The sequence below is a fragment of the Stenella coeruleoalba genome (assembly GCF_951394435.1).
Source record: "Stenella coeruleoalba genome assembly, chromosome: 9".
Lineage (NCBI taxonomy): Eukaryota > Metazoa > Chordata > Mammalia > Artiodactyla > Delphinidae > Stenella > Stenella coeruleoalba.
In genome coordinates this window covers 19,715,590-19,733,606 of record NC_137155.1, presented here as the reverse complement: position 1 = coordinate 19,733,606, position 18,017 = coordinate 19,715,590, and the positions used below count along the sequence as shown (strand labels likewise).

Below are 18,017 nucleotides of genomic sequence, written 5' to 3'. Positions count from 1 at the left end.
AAGCTCTAGCGATTTATAGGGAGATACAAGGAATATTTGTCTGTTACTCACATTTCAGTTGTAAATGACAGAACCCAACTTAAATTATTTCAAACCAAAAAGGGAAAATATTGAGCTCAGTTAACTTGGACATCCAAGGGTATCATTGGTTTCAGGCACAAGTGTGAATATAGTTCACGGTTACAGAAAAAATTATCAGACCTTCTCTTTCTCTGTCTTTTGGCTGCTTATCCCTGCTTCTTTTTGTGTTTTGATCTCTGTCTCTCTGGCCACAAAGAGGTTTTCTTCACAGGGATGGAAAGAAAGCCACTGGCCTCTCAAGCCTTCATCATTGTAGCTTATGATCTGAAAGGTGGAGTTGCTCTGCTAGGATGAGTGCCAACCCTTTGGATTGATTGTTGGGCCAAAGCACCCTGGACCATGATTACCAAGGCCTGGCTCACATGTGCATCCTGCAGCCAAAAACAACAGGGATGGGTGTGAACACAATTGACCAGCAGTCCCACCAGGGACTATATAGGATAGAGGAGGTGTTGTGTCTGCCCCAATAGATAGAGGGGTGCCTGGCAGACGGAAACAACAGATGGTGACTAGCTTATTAGCATGCCTGTATTGGGGTTATTTCCGATGCCATAGTTTTATATTCCTCTGAAACAAACTGTAGTCAGAGTGAGGGGGTCAGAAGCCACTGGTAAACAAGTACTTTCTTCAGTAATGGGAGTTGGTGTCCCTCGTCATCAATTATAATGCCTTCATCTGCTTTAACAGTACAGTTTTTTTTGTTTTTTGTTTTTAAAAAGGGCTGTTTTCTAGTAACCACACGTTCTTTGAAAGAACCTGGAATTGCAGAGGGAAAACTTCTTTATCTCTTTTTCTGATAGAATGGCATGTTTTGGCCTGACAGGAGTCATTTTCAGCTTATTTCTCTTGTGAGGAATGAAAGTTTATGTCTCTTTCAACGTTGGGACAAAGGCACATAGTATTTAGTGTTGCAGTTGATTGTGAGAAATCTCCAGATTATTTTTCCTCTGAAAATTTGGGCACCATTTCCAAACTGTGTGGAACTTTAATACTTCAAGATGTTAATAAGTTTTCTTCCTCTCCCCCAACTGAAAAATGATCTTCTTTATGGATAAAGTTTATAGAAGTACTATATTCAATACTCCCCTCTCGGAGATTCCAATGCACACGAACATAGGATTGCGTCAAAATAAAGAGACGTGTTTAGTCTTGTTATACCCAGAGTTTCTCAAAGTTACTTATCCATGAAAGCTCCCTTTTTTTTAATGGAGCATCTACTAAAATCTTGAGGGATTAGTCTTCCAAAGTATTCATTTTAGCAAAACAATACTGTAGTGTTCTAAATCTTAATGCATTTCCAAATTGGCCTGTAATAGAGATATAACTTATTTCAAAGTAAAATAATTTTGTTTGTAAATTGCTTTGAGATCATTATAGTAGCTCTTGTAGTAGATATAAATCTTCATTGTATATCTCCATGCTATAGTTTAAATATTACATATATTAATAATTTATTTTCAATTGGTTTCTTTACCTATAAAATTATGGGTAGTAAACTTTTTTGAAAAATAGGAATCAGAGGTTGTATGTGGGAACAGTATTTCCAAAGAGTCATTAGTTTTTATTTGTATTTGTAGATGCAAAGAATATAATGCAGGGGGGTGCATTTTGAAGTCATGGTCCTGTTTTTTCCTTCTTAGGTCACGATCCGTGAATTGGGTGGTATTCCAATCATTGGAAGCAAAATCAACAATCCCAACCAGAGTATTAAAGAGAAAGCTTTAAATGCACTGAATAACCTGAGTGTGAATGTTGAAAATCAAATAAAGATAAAGGTAAGTTATCTGAAATCACAAAAGGTAAGGATTTCTGTAAATGAAAGAGAAAAATAACAAAAAGGTAAGTAATGAAATTTTAGTAGGCCATACTTTATAACTTTATAGCCAAGAATTATTTTTATTTTTTTCCAGCTTTATTGAGATATAATTGACATAAATATTGTATAAGTTTAAGGTATACGACATGATGATTTGATACACATATATATTGCAAATGATGGCTGCTACTGTATAGCATTGGCAAACACCTCCATCACCTCATAATTACCTGTGCATGCATGTGTGTGTGTGGTGAGAACATCTGAGATCTACTCTCTTAGCAACGTGCAAGTATACAATATAGTATTGTTAACTATAGTCACCTTGCTGTACATTTGACTCCACAACTTATTCACCTGATAACTTTGTCTGCTTTGATCACATCTCCCCATTTCCTTCACCTGAACATTCTCCTCTCTGTTTCTGTGAGTTTGGCTTTTTCACATCCCACATGTAAATAGGATCATTCATTGTTTGTCTTCTCTGTCAGACTTATTTCACTTAACGTAATGCCCTCAAGGTCCGTCCATTTCTCACAAATAGCAGGATTTCCTTTTTTATAGTGAATAGTATTCCATTGTATATACACACATTTCCTTTATCCATTTGTCCATTGATTGACACTTAGGTTATTTCTATGTCTTAGCTATTGTGACTAACACTGCAGTGAACACGGGAGTGCAGATGTCGCGTTGAGATAGTGATTTTGTTTTCTTTGGATATATACCCAGAAGTGGGATTACTGGATCATATGGTAGTTCTATTTTAAATTTTTTGAAGAATATCCATACTGGTTTCCATAGTGGCTGCACCAACCACCAACAGTACACAAGGGTTCCTTTTTCTCCGCATCCTTGCCAGCACTTGTTACTTCTTGTCTTTTTGATAACCACTCTACTAGGTGTGAGGTGATATCTCACGGTGGTTTTGATTTGCATTTCCCTAATGATTAGTGACGTTGAACATCTTTTCGTGAACCTATTGACCATTTGTATGTCTTTGGAAACATGTCTGTTCAGGCCCTCTGCTCATTTTTATGGAGACTAAGTCAGAGGAAGGAGGGACCTGAACCAGCCAATAAGAAGTGCAGTGGACTTCTGAATTGGGGGTTCAGTTTAATCCAAGTGTGGTAAAGGAACCAGGCCAAAGTCAGATGACATCAGCAGGAAGACACAATAAATGAGGAAATTATGTTAATTCAACATTTATTGAGCTCCTGCTCTGTGTTAACAGAGTTTAGAAATGAACGTGATTAGCTCTTGTTTTAAGAAAGCTAGAAGGAGGGATGAGGCAAGTCCACAAATAGTTGTAATTCAAGGCAGAACATGATGAAATACTTTAAGGAAAAATACAAGTAAAATATCATTGAATACACAGAAAGGAGAGATTTCATTCAGAAGTTTCTGTAAAAGGTAGAGCCCAAGATGGCTCTTAAGACTGTCTAAGCTTTCTACGGGCAGAGTTGGGGAAGGAGGGAATCACAAGAGAAAGGAACAAGGTGAGGTGGGCACGGCTCCAGGAATAACTGAGCTGGCCCATTTGGTAATCTTGTTGCTAGAACTGAAATGGAGAAAAGATTCAGAGCTAATAAGGATGTAAATGCTCAGCACATTTTATGAAATGCTTTGAAAGACATGAGCATCCTGTGAAAATACATGATTTATAATGATTCTAAGGAAATGCCATTTTTTAAAAGGATGGATGTATAATGAAATGGTGACCCAGGACAGCCAGATGGATTTGTAAATATCATTTAGATCTTGAAACCAGATTAAAATTGTAATCTCTCCTTGCTTTACTGCCATTAGGTAACATGAATACATTTGGATATTTTTAAAAGTTAATACTGGCTTATGGGACAGTTGGTAATTCCTTAGCATTTTATATTAGGGAATTTTTCTTACCAATTAGAATGTTTGGTGGAGTTCAGACTTAGGTGAATACCAATTATTTGTGAGACATAACTTTTCCAAGCTGGAGAGATCATGGCCAAACATAGAAAATAGAGTTTCAGAAAAATTTCCATCACCCTGGGTTTAGTTTAGATCTGTCATGTGTGAAATAGGAGTACTACTGGCATTGCATTACTTTTTGCCAGTGGCGGTTTACAATATTATGAAGGAGTAGTTCATATACATATACCTCGGTAAATAAGAACCTTGGGCCAAATAGAGTTTGCCTCTGCTTTTTTTTTTTTAATTAATTAATTAATTTTTGGCTGTGTTGGGTCTTAGTTGCTGTGCGCAGGCTTTTCTCTAGTTGCTGTGAGCGGGGGCTACACTTCGTTGCGGTGTGCGGGCTTCTCATTGTCGAGGCTTCTCTTGTTGCGGAGCACGGGCTCTAGGTGCGCGGGCTTCGATAGTTGTGGCACGTGGGCTCAGTAGTTGTGGTGCGTGGGCTCTAGAGTGCAGACTCAGTAGTTGTGGCGCACAGGCTTAGTTGCTCCACAGCATGTGGGATCTTCCTGGACCAGGAAGATCCTGCCCGTGTCCCTTGCATGGGCAGGCGGATTCTTAACCACTGCACCACCAGGGAAGCCTTCTGCTTACTTTTGAAGGAAAGAACTCTAAAGAAAAGTCCTATTTGACTTTGTGTCTCCCCCATTCTTTACTTCTAACATGATATCACCCCTAGATCCTACTGTTCAGGTACTTAACCATGGTACAAAATGGCCCTACAGGTCTTCTTCCTCATCCAAGTGTGCCCAGACACAGAAAGGCAGACTGGGTTGGGAGGCCCCCCATTGGTGTTGGGAGCATGGTCTCTGGGGTTGGACACTGCTCCACCAGCTCGTTACATTGGGCAGGGGGTCCAAGCTCTTGGAAGAGTTTAAAGTCCTTGTCAGTAAAATGGCCATAATAACACTGCCTCATTAGAGTTGTCTCAGGGCTGAAGTGAGGTATATCTGTAAAATGCTCCATGCCTCCCATTAACAAGGGCAGCTTAAAAAAAAAAAAAAGTCACCCAAGTTTGAGGGCTGGATACAAATACCATCTTTCCTAAGGAGCAAGTCTCATCCTGAACAATCACCCTGTTCTGCTGTGCAGAAAAGTTACGGTTCAATAGAAAAATTTTGGAGATCCTAAGACGCTCACTTTTTCCCCGCCTTCAGGTGTACGTCAGTCAAGTCTGTGAGGATGTCTTCTCCGGCCCCCTGAACTCCGCTGTGCAGCTGGCCGGACTGAGGTTGTTAACAAACATGACAGTGACCAATGACCACCAGCACATGCTTAGCTGTTACATTACAGACCTGTTCCACTTGTTGCTCACGGGAAACGGAGGCACCAAGGTATGAAGGAAGTGGTTGGTCATTACTTGCAGTACAAACAGCTATTGCATCCAGTTTATTAAGATTGGAATTCAGTTTACAAGTCACCCGTCTTAAGTTGATACTCCTCAAAAAAGAAAGTTCAAAGTTTACTAAAAACCCTTACATGGGCGCAAGAAAGTATATTATTTTTATACCCTAATGTTGAATTTCAAAGTTAACTTGTGAAAATAATCTGTTGTTTCACTTATCAATAGATGGGTATTCATTTGGTTTTCTGAAAATCAGTTTACCTTTTACTGAAGTGAAATAGCTAGCTTCACCGGCACCAGATACAGGACCATTGTGATTCAAAGAAGTCTTTGAGTGACAGTGCTGGGTAATTGAGTTTTTTGCTTACCTCAGGGTTAACAGAACTTTTTTTTTGATTCGACCATTGTGTGTTGTAAAATCTTTCCGACACTGATACTTTTAAGTTTCAGTAATGCATGTCTCAGTGCTCCACTTTGACCTGTTATGTATCAATAGATGTAGGAGGCAACAGAGTTGGAGCTGAATTAACTGGGACACCCTGTGAAAACTGCTTGAGTAAAGCCCTCATATTGGTGTGCATTCTTACCAAGCACCACTTTTCAAGAAATACCATAAAAACAGAAGGTAGAGTAATCAAAGGCTCTAATTAGTTGAGTCAGTTGTTCATCAGTGTTTTACTGTATTGGTCTGTGTTCTCTGGCAGAGTTGAAAAAAATGCATGAGCATTTTAGAAGGACTAAATGTGAAGCCAAACTCCAGATAATCAAGTTCACTGAAGTTACTTCTGAGGTTATCAAATTGTGATTACAGCAGAGCCTTACTATAGTCCTTTTAAAATTTGTTCTGAGATGTTTTTATATGGGTTTTCCACATTTCAGGTAGCCAGACTTACTTAGATCTGGTCCAAGATGTACCCGAAGGCACTCAAAATTAAATGTAATAATTGTATTAGCAATATTTTAGGAATAATGTTCCATCCATAGGCAATTTCCAAATGCACACACCCGTCAACACCCCTCTCTCCAGGGGAGCAAGGTAACTTCCAGCCCTTGACCCCATAGAAACTGCATTCTCTCTACCGCATGGCATTGGAGCTGTTGGAAACTCCTCTGTTCTCTCTGCAGCTACTTTGCCCAAAACCTCAGAGGCACGTTGTGTTCAGAGCCAAGTACCTCTGGCCTTGGGGCTGTATATATCTGTCTCAGAGATGGTTTGTATATATATATTTTTTAACATCTTTATTGGGGTATAATTGCTTTACAATGGTGTGTTAGTTTCTGCTTTATAACAAAGTGCATCAGTTATACATATGTTCCCATATCTCTTCCCTCTTGCGTCTCCCTCCCTCCCACCCTCCCTATCCCACCCCTCCAGGCTGTCACAAAGCACCGAGCCAATATCCCTGTGCCATGCGGCTGCTTCCCACTAGCTATCTACCTTACTACGTTTGTTAGTGTGTATATGTCCATGACTCTCTCTCGCCCTGTCATAGCTCACCCTTCCCCCTCCTCATAACCTCAAGTCCGTTCTCTAGGAGGTCTGCGTCTTTATTCCTGCCTTACCCCTAGGTTCTTCATGACATTTTTTTTTCTTAAATTCCATATATATGTGTTAGCATACGGTATTTGTCTTTCTCTTTCTGACTTACTTCACTCTGTATGACAGACTCTAGGTCTATCCACCTCATTACAAATAGCTCAATTTCGTTTCTTTTTATGGCTGAGTAATATTCCATTGTATATATGTGCCACATCTTCTTTATCCATTCATCCGATGATGGGCACTTAGGTCGTTTCCATCTCCGGGCTATTGTAAATAGAGCTGCAATGAACATTTTGGTATATGACTCTTTTTGAATTTCGGTTTTCTCAGGGTATATGCCCAGTAGTGGGATTGCTGGGTCCATATGGTAGTTCCATTTGTAGTTTTTTAAGGAACCTCCATACTGTTCTCCATAGTGGCTGAACCAATTCACATTCCCACCAGCAGTGCAAGAGTGTTCCCTTTTCTCCACACCCTCTCCAGCATTTATTGTTTCTAGATTTTTTGATGATGGCCATTCTGACTGGTGTGAGATGATATCTCATTGTAGTTTTGATTTGCATTTCTCTGATGATTAATGATGTTGAGCATTCTTTCATGTGTTTGTTGGCAGTCTGTATATCTTCTTTGGAGAAATGTCTATGTAGGTCTTCTGCCCATTTTTGGATTGGGTTGTTTGTTTTTTTGTTATTGAGCTGCATGAGCTGCTTGTAAATTTTGGAGATTAATCCTTTGTCAGTTGCTTCATTTGCAAATATTTTCTCCCATTCTGAGGGTTGTCTTTTGGTCTTGTTTATGGTTTCCTTTGCTGTGCAAAAGCTTTGAAGTTTCATTAGGTACCATTTGTTTATTTTTGTTTTTATTTCCATTACTCTAGGAGGTGGGTCAGAAAGGATCTTGCTGTGATTTATGTCATAGAGTGTTCTGCCTATGTTTTCCTCTAAGAGTTTGATAGTTTCTGGCCTTATATTTAGGTCTTTAATCCATTTTGAGCTTATTTTTGTGTATGGTGTTAGGGAGTGATCTAATCTCATACTTTTACATGTACCTGTCCAGTTTTCCCAGCACCACTTATTGAAGAGGCTGTCCTTTCTCCAGTGTACATTCCTGCCACCTTTATCAAAGATAAGGTGTCCATATGTGCATGGGTTTATCTCTGGGCTTTCTATCCTGTTCCATTGATCTATCTTTCTGTTTTTGTGCCAGTACCATACCGTCTTGATAACTGTAGCTTTGTAGTATAGTCTGAAGTCAGGGAGCCTGATTCCTCCAGTTCCTTTTTTCGTTCTCAAGATTGCTTTGGCTATTCGGGATCTTTTGTGTTTCCATACAAATTGCAAAATTTTTTGTTCTACTTCTGTGAAAAATGCCAGTGGTAGTTTGATAGGGATTGCATTGAATCTATAGATTGCTTTGGGTAGTAGAGTCATTTTCACAATGTTGATTCTTCCAATCCAAGAACATGGTATATCTCTCCATCTATTTGTATCATCTTTAATTTCTTTCATCAGTGTCTTATAATTTTCTGCATACAGGCCTTTTGTCTCCTTAGGTAGGTTTATTCCTAGATATTTTATTCTTTTTGTTGCAATGGTGAATGGGAGTGTTTTCTTGATTTCACTTTCAGATTTTTCATCATTAGTATATAGGAATGCCAGAGATTTCTGTGCATTAATTTTGTATCCTGCCACTTTACCAAATTCATTGATTAGCTCTAGTAGTTTTCTGGTAGCATCTTTAGGATTCTCTATGTATAGGATCATGTCATCTGCAAACAGTGACAGCTTTACTTCTTCTTTTCCGATTTGGATTCCTTTTCTTTCCTTTTCTTCTCTGATTGCTGTGGCTGAAACTTCCAAAACTATGTTGAAAAAGAGTGGTGAGAGTGGGCAACCTTGTCTTGTTCCTGATCTTAGTGGAAATGCTTTCAGTTTTTCACCATTGAGGATGATGTTTGCTGTGGGCTTGTCATATATGGCCTTTATTATGTTGAGGAAAGTTCCCTCTATGCCTACTTTCTGCAGGGTTTTTATCATAAATGGGTGTTGAATTTTGTCAAAAGCTTTCTCTGCATCTATTGAGATGATCATATGGTTTTTCTCCTTCAATTTGTTAATATGGTTTATCACATTGATAGATTTGCGTATATTGAAGAATCCTTGCATTCCTGGAATAAACCCCACTTGATCATGGTGTATGATCCTTTTAATGTGCTGTTCGATTCTGTTTGCTAGTATTTTGTTGAGGATTTTTGCATCTATGTTCATCAGTGATATTGGCCTGTAGTTTTCTTTCTTTGTGACATCCTTGTCTGGTTTTGGTATCAAGGTGATGGTGGCCTCGTAGAAGGAGTTTGGGAGTGTTCCTCCCTCTGCTATATTTTGGAAGAGTTTGAGAAGGATAGGCGTTAGCTCTTCTCTAAATGTTTGATAGAATTCGCCTGTGAAGCCATCTGGTCCTGGGCTTTTCTGTGTTGGAAGATTTTTAATCACAGTTTCAATTTCAGTGCTTGTGATTGGTCTGTTCATATTTTCTATTTCTTCCTCATTCAGTCTTGGCAGGTTGTGCATTTCTAAGAATTTGTCCATTTCTTCCAGATTGTCCATTTTATTGGCATAGAGTTGCTTGTAGTAATCTCTCATGATCTCTTTTATTTCTGCAGTGTCAGTTGTTACCTCTCCTTTTTCATTTCTAATTCTATTGATTTGAGTCTTCTCCCTTTTTTTCTTGATGAGTCTGGCTAGTGGTTTATCTATTTTGTTTATCTTCTCAAAGAACCAGCTTTTAGTTTTATTGATCTTGCTATTGTTTCCTTCATTTCTTTTTCATTTATTTCTGATCTGATTTTTATGATTTCTTTCCTTCTGCTAGCTTTGGGGTTTTTTTGTTCTTCTTTCTCTAATTGCTTGAGGTGCAAGGTTAGGTTGTTTATTCTAGATGTTTCCTGCTTCTTAAGGTGGGCTTGTATTGCTATAAACTTCCCCCTTAGAACTGCTTTTGCTGCATCCCACAAGTTTTGGGTCGTTGTGTCTCCATTGTCATTTGTTTCTAGGTATTTTTTGATTTCCTCTTTGATTTCTTCAGTGATCACTTCATTATTAAGTAGTGTATTGTTTAGCCTCCATGTGTTTGTATCTTTTACAGATCTTTTCCTGTAATTAATAATCTAGTCTCATGGCGTTGTGGTCAGAAAAGATACTTGATACAATTTCAATTTTCTTAAATTTACCAAGGCTTGATTTGTGACCCAAGATATGATCTATCCTGGAGAATGTTCCATGAGCACTTGAGAAAAATGTGTATTCTGTTGTTTTTGGATGGAGTGTCCTATAAATATCAATTAAGTCCATCTTGTTTAATGTATCATTTAAAGCTTGTGTTTCCTTATTTATTTTCATTTTGGATGATCTGTCCATGGGTGAAAGTGGGGTGTTTAAGTCCCCTACTATGAATGTGTTACTGTCGATTTCCCCTTTTATGGCTGTTAGTATTTGCCTTATGTATTGAGGTGCTCCTATGTTGGGTGCATAAATATTTACAATTGTTATATCTTCTTCTTGGATCGATCCCTTGATCATTATGTAGTGTCCTTCTTTGTCTCTTTTAATAGTCCTTATTTTAAAGTCTATTTTGTCTGATATGAGAATTGCTACTCCAGCTTTCTTTTGGTTTCCATTTGCATGGAATATCTTTTTCCATCCCCTTACTTTCAGTCTGTATGTGTCTCTAGGTCTGAAGTGGGTCTCTTGTAGACAGCATATATAAGGGTCTTGTTTTTGTATCCATTCAGCTAATCTGTGTCTTTTGGTGGGAGCATTTAGTCCATTTACATTTAAGGTAATTATCGATATGTATGTTCCTATTCCCATTTTCTAAATTGTTTTGGGTTCGTTATTATAGGTCTTTTCCTTCTCTTGTGTTTCTTGCCTAGAGAAGATCCTTTAGCATTTGTTGTAAAGCTGGTTTGGTGGTGCTGAACTCTCTCAGCTTTTGCTTGTCTGTAAAGGTTTTAATTTCTCCATCAAATCTGAATGAGATCCTTGCTGGGTAGAGTAGTCTTGGCTGCAGGTTTTTCTCCTTCATCATTTTCAGTATGTCCTGCCACTCCCTTCTGGCTTGTAGGGTTTCTGCTGAGAGATCAGCTGTTAACCTTATGGGGATTCCCTTATGTGTTATTTGTTGTTTTTCCCTTGCTGCTTTTAATATGCTTTCTTTGTATTTAATTTTTGACAGTTTGATTAATATGTGTCTTGGTGTATTTCTCCTTGTATTTATCCTGTATGGCACTCTCTGTGCTTCCTGGACTTGATTAACTATTTCCTTTCCCATATTAGGGAAGTTTTCAACTATAATCTCTTGAAATATTTTCTCAGTCCCTTTCTTTTTCTCTTCCTCTTCTGGAACCCCTATAATTCGAATGTTGGTGCGTTTAATGTTGTCCCAGAGGTCTCTGAGACTGTCCTCAGTTCTTTTCATTCTTTTTTCTTTATTCTGCTCTGCAGTAGTTATTTCCACTATTTTATCTTCCAGGTCACTTATCCGTTCTTCTGCCTCAGTTATTCTGCTATTGATCCCATCTAGAGTACTTTTAATTTCATTTATTGTGTTGTTCATCGTTGCTTGTTTCATCTTTAGTTCTTCTAGGCCCTTGTTAACTGATTCTTGCATTTTGTCCATTCTATCTCCAAGATTTTGGATCATCTTTACTATCATTATTGTGAATTCTTTTTCAGGTAGACTGCCTATTTCCTCTTCATTTGTTAGGTCTGGTGCATTTTTATCTTGCTCCTTTATCTGCTGTGTGTTTTTCTGTCTTCTCATTTTGCTTATCTTACTGTGTTTGGGGTCTCCTTTTTGCAGGCTGCAGGTTCGTAGTTCCTGCTGTTTTTGATGTCTGTCTCCAGTGGCTAAGGTTGGTTCAGTGGGTTGTGTAGGCTTCCTGGTGGAGGGGACTAGTGCCTGTGTTGTGGTGGATGAGGCTGGATCTTGTCTCTCTAGTGGGCAGGTTCACGTCTGGTGGTGTGTTTTGGGGTGTCTGTGGCCTTATTATGATTTTAGGCAGCCTCTCTGCTAATGGGTGGGTTGTGTTCCTGTTTTGCTAGTTGTTTGGCATAGGTTGTCCAGCACTGTGGCTTGCTGGTCGTTGAGTGAAGCTGGGTGCTGGTGTTAAGATGGAGGTCTCTGGGAGATTTTCGCCGTTTGATATTATGTGGAGCTGGGAGATCTCTTGTTGACCAGTGTCCTGAAGTTGGCTCTCCTACCTCAGAGGCAGAGCCCTGCCTCCTGGCTGGAGCACCAAGAGCTTTTCATCCACACGGCTCAGAATAAAAGGGAGAAAAAGTAGAGGGAATTAGTAGAAGTGTGAGGAAAGAAAGAAGGAAAGGAGGGTAGGAAGGAAGGAAGAAAGAAAGAAGCAAAGAAGGAAAGAAGGCAAGAAGGAAAGAAAGGAGGGAGGGAGGGAGGAAGGAAGGAAGGAGGGAAAGAAGGAAAAAAGACAGAAAGAAAGAAGATACAGTAAAAATAAAATAAAGTATAATAAAGTTATTGAATTTAAAAATTCTTATTTAGAAAAAAAAAAGGATGGATAGAACCTTAGGACAAATGTTGGAAGCAAAGCTATACAGACAAAATCTTACACAGAAGCATGCACATACACCCTCACTAAAAGAGGTAAATGGGGAAAAATCATAAATCTTGCTGTCAGAGGCCACCTCCTCAATTTGGGATGATTCGTTGTCTGAAGGAGGGAAGGAAGGAAGGAAAGAAAGAAAGAAAGAACGAAGGTAAAGTATAATAACGTTATTAAAATTAAAGTTGATTATTAAGAAAAAATTTTTTTAAAAAAACCATGGACGGAGAGAACCCTAGGACAAATGGTGGAAGCAAGACTATACAGACAAGATCTCACACAGAAGCATACACATATACATTCACAAAAAGAGGAAAAGGGAAAAAAAATCATAGATCTTGCTCCTAAAGTCCACTTCCTTAATTAGGGATGATTGGTTGTCTATTCAGGTATTCCACAGATGCAGGGTATATCAAGTTGATTGTGGAGCTTTAATCCGCTGCTCCTGAGGCTGCTGGGAGAGATTTCCCTTTCTCTTCTTTGTTCGCACAGCTCCCAGGGTTCAGCTTTGGATTTGGCCCTGCCACTGCGTGTAGGTCGCTGGAGGGCGTCTGTTTTTTGCTCAGACAGGACGGGGTTAAGAGAGCCGCTGATTCGGGGGCTCTGGCGCACTCAGGCCGGCGGGGAGGGAGGGGCCCGTTGTGCGGGGCGGGCCTGCGGCGGCAAAGGCTGGCGTGACTTGGCACCAGCCTGAGGCGCGCTGTGCGTTCTCCCGGGGAAGTTGTCCCTGGATCCCGGGAACCTGGCAGTGGCGGGCTGCACAGGCTCCGCGGAAGAGGGTTGTGGAGAGTGACCTGTGCTCGCACCCAGGCCCCTCGGTGGCGGCAGCAGCAGCCTTAGCGTCTCCCGCCCGTCTCTGGGGTCCCCGCTTTTAGCCGTGGCTTGCGCCCGTCTCTGGGGTCCGCGCTTTTAGCCACGGCTCGCGCCCGTCTCTGGGGTTCGCGCTTTTAGCCGCGGCTCGCGCCCGTCTCCGGAGTTCCCTCAAGCAGCGTTCTTAAACTCCTCTCCTCACGCCCCAGGAAACAAAGAGGGAAGAAAAAGTCTCTTGCCTCTTAGGCAGGTGCAGACTTTTCCCCGGACTCCCTCCCGGCTAGCCGTGGTGCACTAACCCCTTCAGGCTATGTTCAAGCCGCCAACCCCAGTCCTCTCCCTGCGCTCGGTCCCAAACCGAAACCCGAGCCTCAGAGCCTCAGCTCGCAGCCCCGCCCGCCCCGGCGGGTGAGCAGACAAGCCTCTCGTCCTGGTGAGTGCCGGTCGGCACCGATCCTCTGTGCGGGAATCTCCCTGCTTTGCCCTCCGCACCCGCTGCTGTGCACTCCTCCGCGGCTTCGAAGCTCCCCCCTCCGCCCCCCGCAGTCTCCGCCCGCGAAGGGGCTTCCTAGTGTGTGGAAACTTTTCCTCCTTCACAGCTCCCTCCCAGTGGTGCAGGTGCCGTCCCTATTCTTTTGTCTCTGTTTTTTCTTTTGCCCTACCCAGGTACGTGGGGGAGTTTCTTGCCTTTTGGGAGGTCTGAGGTCTTCTGCCAGCGTTCAGTAGGTGTTCTGTAGGAGTTGTTCCACGTGTAGATGTATTTCTGGTGTATCTGTGGGGAGGAAGGTGATCTCCGCGTCTTACTCTTCCGCCATCTTCAAGGTCCCCCGGTTTATATTTTATGACATGTTGAAAGTGACTCACACCACAATACTATGTTCATTTTTGGTTTGTTTTGTTTTGCCACTACATTGCCTAGCAGGTATTTCTGGGATAGAAAATTTGCTTTTTTCGTCTGTCTGGGAGGCTAACCACCAGTTGTTTCTCCATTAAACAATGACTTTAGGGACTTTCCTGGCAGTCCAGTGGTTAAGACTTCGCCTTCCAATGCAGGGGGTTGCGGGTTCGATCCCTGGTCGGGGCCGCTTGGCCAAAACTCCAAAACATAAAACAGAAGCAATATTGTAACAAATTCAGTAAAGACTTAAAAAATGGTCCACCTCAAAAAAGTCTTTTAAAAAAAATGAGTTTAAAGTTGCAACTTGCAAATGAACTTTTGGATAATGATCCATTTGTAAGTGGAAGAATGTATCCATTTTAGATATTTTCTTAGTAAAAAACCACCAACATGAATTTTTTAAATCTTTATTTTTAATAAGTGATCTCACTCTACTATAATAACCTCTTGGGTTCAACACTGATTCATAACTAAATACGAATAGTAGAAGGTGAATTTAAATAAACCTTGTGTTTGCTACATCTGCCATGAGAACAAAAGTAAGTAATGGCTTAAAAGAAATGTCCTAGAGCCACCACAAGATGGCATATGTGACACAAGAAAAAGTTACGGTTCAATAGGACAGACCGTGGTTTCAAAACAAAATACCGTATACATGTTTAATCTGTAGTTCTACTCTAACTTTATATATATTTTTTCTCACCTTTAACACACGAGACGTAAACCCAGGTCACGAGTCTAAAAGCGGGCGGCTGATTTCTATCTTTCTATCTTTATACTTTTTATTTTATATTGGAGTATTGTTGATTTACAATGTTGTGTTAGTTTCAGGTGTACAGCAAAGTGATTCAGGTATACATATACATATTATTTTTCAAATTCTTTTCCCATTTAGATAAATACAAAATATTGAATAGAGTTACCCGAGCTATAGAGTAAGTCCTTCATGGTTATCTATTTTAAATAGTGTTTATATGTTAAACCAGAACTCCTAATTTATCCCTCCCAACACTATTCCCCGGTGGTCACCCTAAGTTTGTTTTTGAAGACTGTTTCTGTTTTGTAAATTAGTTCATTTGTATCATTTTTTTTTAGATTCCACATACAAGCGATATCATATGATGTTTGTCTTTCTCTGTCTGATTGACTTCACTTAGTATGATCATATCCAGGTCCATTCACGTTGCTACAAATGGCATTATTTCATTTTTTTAAGGCTGAGTAATATTTCCTTATATATGTACCACATCTTCTTTATCCATCCACCCGTCGATGGACATTTTAGTTGCTTCCATGTCTGGGCTAGTGTAAATAGCCCCGCAAGGAAGGTTGGGGTGTATGTGTCTTTTTGAGTTATGGTTTTCTCCGGATATACGCCTAGGAGTGGGATTGCCAGATCATATGGGCAGCTGTTTCTTAAGGAACCTCCCTACTCTTCTCCATAGTGGCAGTCACCAATTTACATTCCCACCGACAGTGTAGGAGGGTTCCCTTTTCTCCATGCCCTCTCCAGTATTGTTTGTAGACTTTTGGATGATGACCATTCTGACTGGTACCCCTTGATACCCCCTCGTGCTTTTTTTTTCTATTGGAGTATAATTGCTTTACAATATTGTGTTAGTTTCTGCTGTACAGTGAAGTGAATCAGCTATGTGTATACCTATATCCCCTCCCTTTTGGTCCTCCCTCCCATCTGCCTATTCCACCCCCCATCCCACCCATCTAGGTCGTGTCAGAGCACCGAGGTTAACTTCCTGTTTTATAGCAGGTACCTGCTAGCTCTCTATTTCATGCGTGGTGGTGTATATGTCGGTACTGATCTCACAATTCATCCCACCCTCCGCTTCCCCCACCCCGTGTCCACATGTCCTTTCTCTATGTCTGCATCTCTATTCCTGCCCTGCAAATACGTTAATGTGTACCATTTTCTAGATTCCATGTATATGCGTTAATATATAGTGCCTGTTACCAATTTACATTCCCACTGATAGCGTAAGAGGGTTCCTTTTTCTCCGTGTGCTTTCCAGTGTTTATTGTGTGTAGATTTAAAGATGATGGACATTCTGACTGATGGAACATGATGCCTCATTTTACTTTTCATTTGCATTTCTCTAGAAATAAGTGATGTTGAGCATCTTTTTTGTTCCTCTTGGCCACATGTATGTCTTCTTTGGAGAAATGTTTATTTAGGTCTTCTCATTGTTTGGGTTATTTTTTTATATTGAGCTTCATGAGCTCTTTGTATATTTTGGAAATTAACCCCTGTTGGTCACATCATTTGCAAATATTTTCTCCCATCCTGTAGGTTGTCTCATCGTTTCTATGGTTTCTTTTGCTGTGCAGAACCCTCCTGCACTCTTTGAAATTTATCATGAACATGTATTAATTTTATTTAAAAGTTTTAAATGATAAAAATAGTAAAAGTAGGGAAAGTCTTATATCTTTCTATTTAACAAATTAATATGTACAGTGTGATCAAAGGAATGTGTATTAGGATATGTATATGAGAAAATACCGAACTTAGTATCATTTCTAGTCATGGAAATGTGCATTTCATTTTCCTTTCTGCTTTTCTGTAGTTAAAAATAATGTTCTATAGTAAACACATAATGCCTTTGTAATTCGAAAAAGGTTTATATAATAATATCCGGGTCTCTTCCAGGGAGTAATGGAGGGCACATTTGTCACTTTTTCCTGATTTCAGTCTGCTCTCCCTGCTCCTCACTTTCTGCAATTTCAAGTATCTTGTAGAAAGTATACTTTTACATGACTCGCATTTTTTTTTTGGCTGCGTTGGGTCTTCGTTGCTGCGCGCAGAGTTTCTCTAGTTGTGGCGAGCCGGGGTTACTCGTCGTTGCGGTGCGTGGGCTTCTCATCACGGTGGCTTCTCTTGTTACAGAGTGTGGGCTCTAGAGCGCAGGCTCAGTAGTTGCAGCGCACGGGCTTAATTGCTCCGTGGCATGTGGGATCTTCTCGGACCAGGGCTCGAACCCGTGTCCCCCACATTGGCAGGTGGATTCATTTTTTTTTCTTTTTATATAGCAAGTTCTTATCAGTTATCTATTTTATACATGTTAGTGTATACATGTCAATCCCAATCTCCCCGTTCATCCCACCACCACCAACCCTCCGCCACTTTCCCCTTTTGGTGTCCACACGTTTGTCCCCTGCATCCGTGTGGCAGGCGGATTCTTAACCACTGCACCACCAGTGAAGCGCCACGACTCGCATTTTTAAAGGAAGAATTCCATTTGAATGTTTTCATTACTGACTTTTCAGTTATAAGTGATGAGTTCTGATATTTTGGCTAGTCAGCTATAAGATAACATTTGCTTATTTATGTCACTGCGTAGTTAAATGATTGTACAGTTTTTCACATAGAAACGATAAGCTCCAAGAATCATAGAAACCTAGTATAAAGCACCATATTGTTAGTCTTCATAACCAAACTATCCCCAAATTTTCATACTTGAAGTAGAAACAGGTTTGAGAGATTCGTTGTTTTTGTTCTAAAGATATTTCACTTAACAGTAATCGTAATAAAGATTATTTATGTAACACATGTTAAACTTACTCTGTGTTAGGTATTTCTGTGCGCCAGGGGTAGGTAGCTAAGATGTTCATTATTTTCTCCCTGTCTCCCTATCAGTATCATTGGAAAACTAAGGTTTTAAATAAGAGGAATTGAGAAAGCTTCGTGGAATGGAGAAAATTTGAGTCAGACGTTGAAGAATAGGCAGGACTTTAAAATGTGGACTTGGTTGGGGGACAGCATGCCAGGGAGAGAAAACCCACGCTTGCTAGTCTGAAATAAACTAATGTTCTTATTTCAGGTTCAAGTTTTAAAACTGCTTTTGAATTTGTCGGAAAATCCAGCCATGACAGATGGACTCCTTGGTGCCAAAGTAAGTTCAGTAGCTTACATATTTGTTTTGTCCA

At 40.2% G+C, this 18,017-nt stretch overlaps 1 protein-coding gene across 1 annotated transcript in view; it reads left to right on the top strand.

Moving 5' to 3' along the window:
- Positions 1-18,017, top strand: part of ARMC10 (armadillo repeat containing 10) — a 36,939-nt gene that overhangs the window by 17,156 nt on the left and 1,766 nt on the right. The window contains exons 3-5 of the mRNA XM_079931732.1: positions 1,722-1,856; positions 5,011-5,187; positions 17,912-17,983. Of these exons, the coding sequence (XP_079787858.1) occupies positions 1,722-1,856; positions 5,011-5,187; positions 17,912-17,983 (384 nt within the window). The remainder of the gene's footprint in view (positions 1-1,721; positions 1,857-5,010; positions 5,188-17,911; positions 17,984-18,017) is intronic.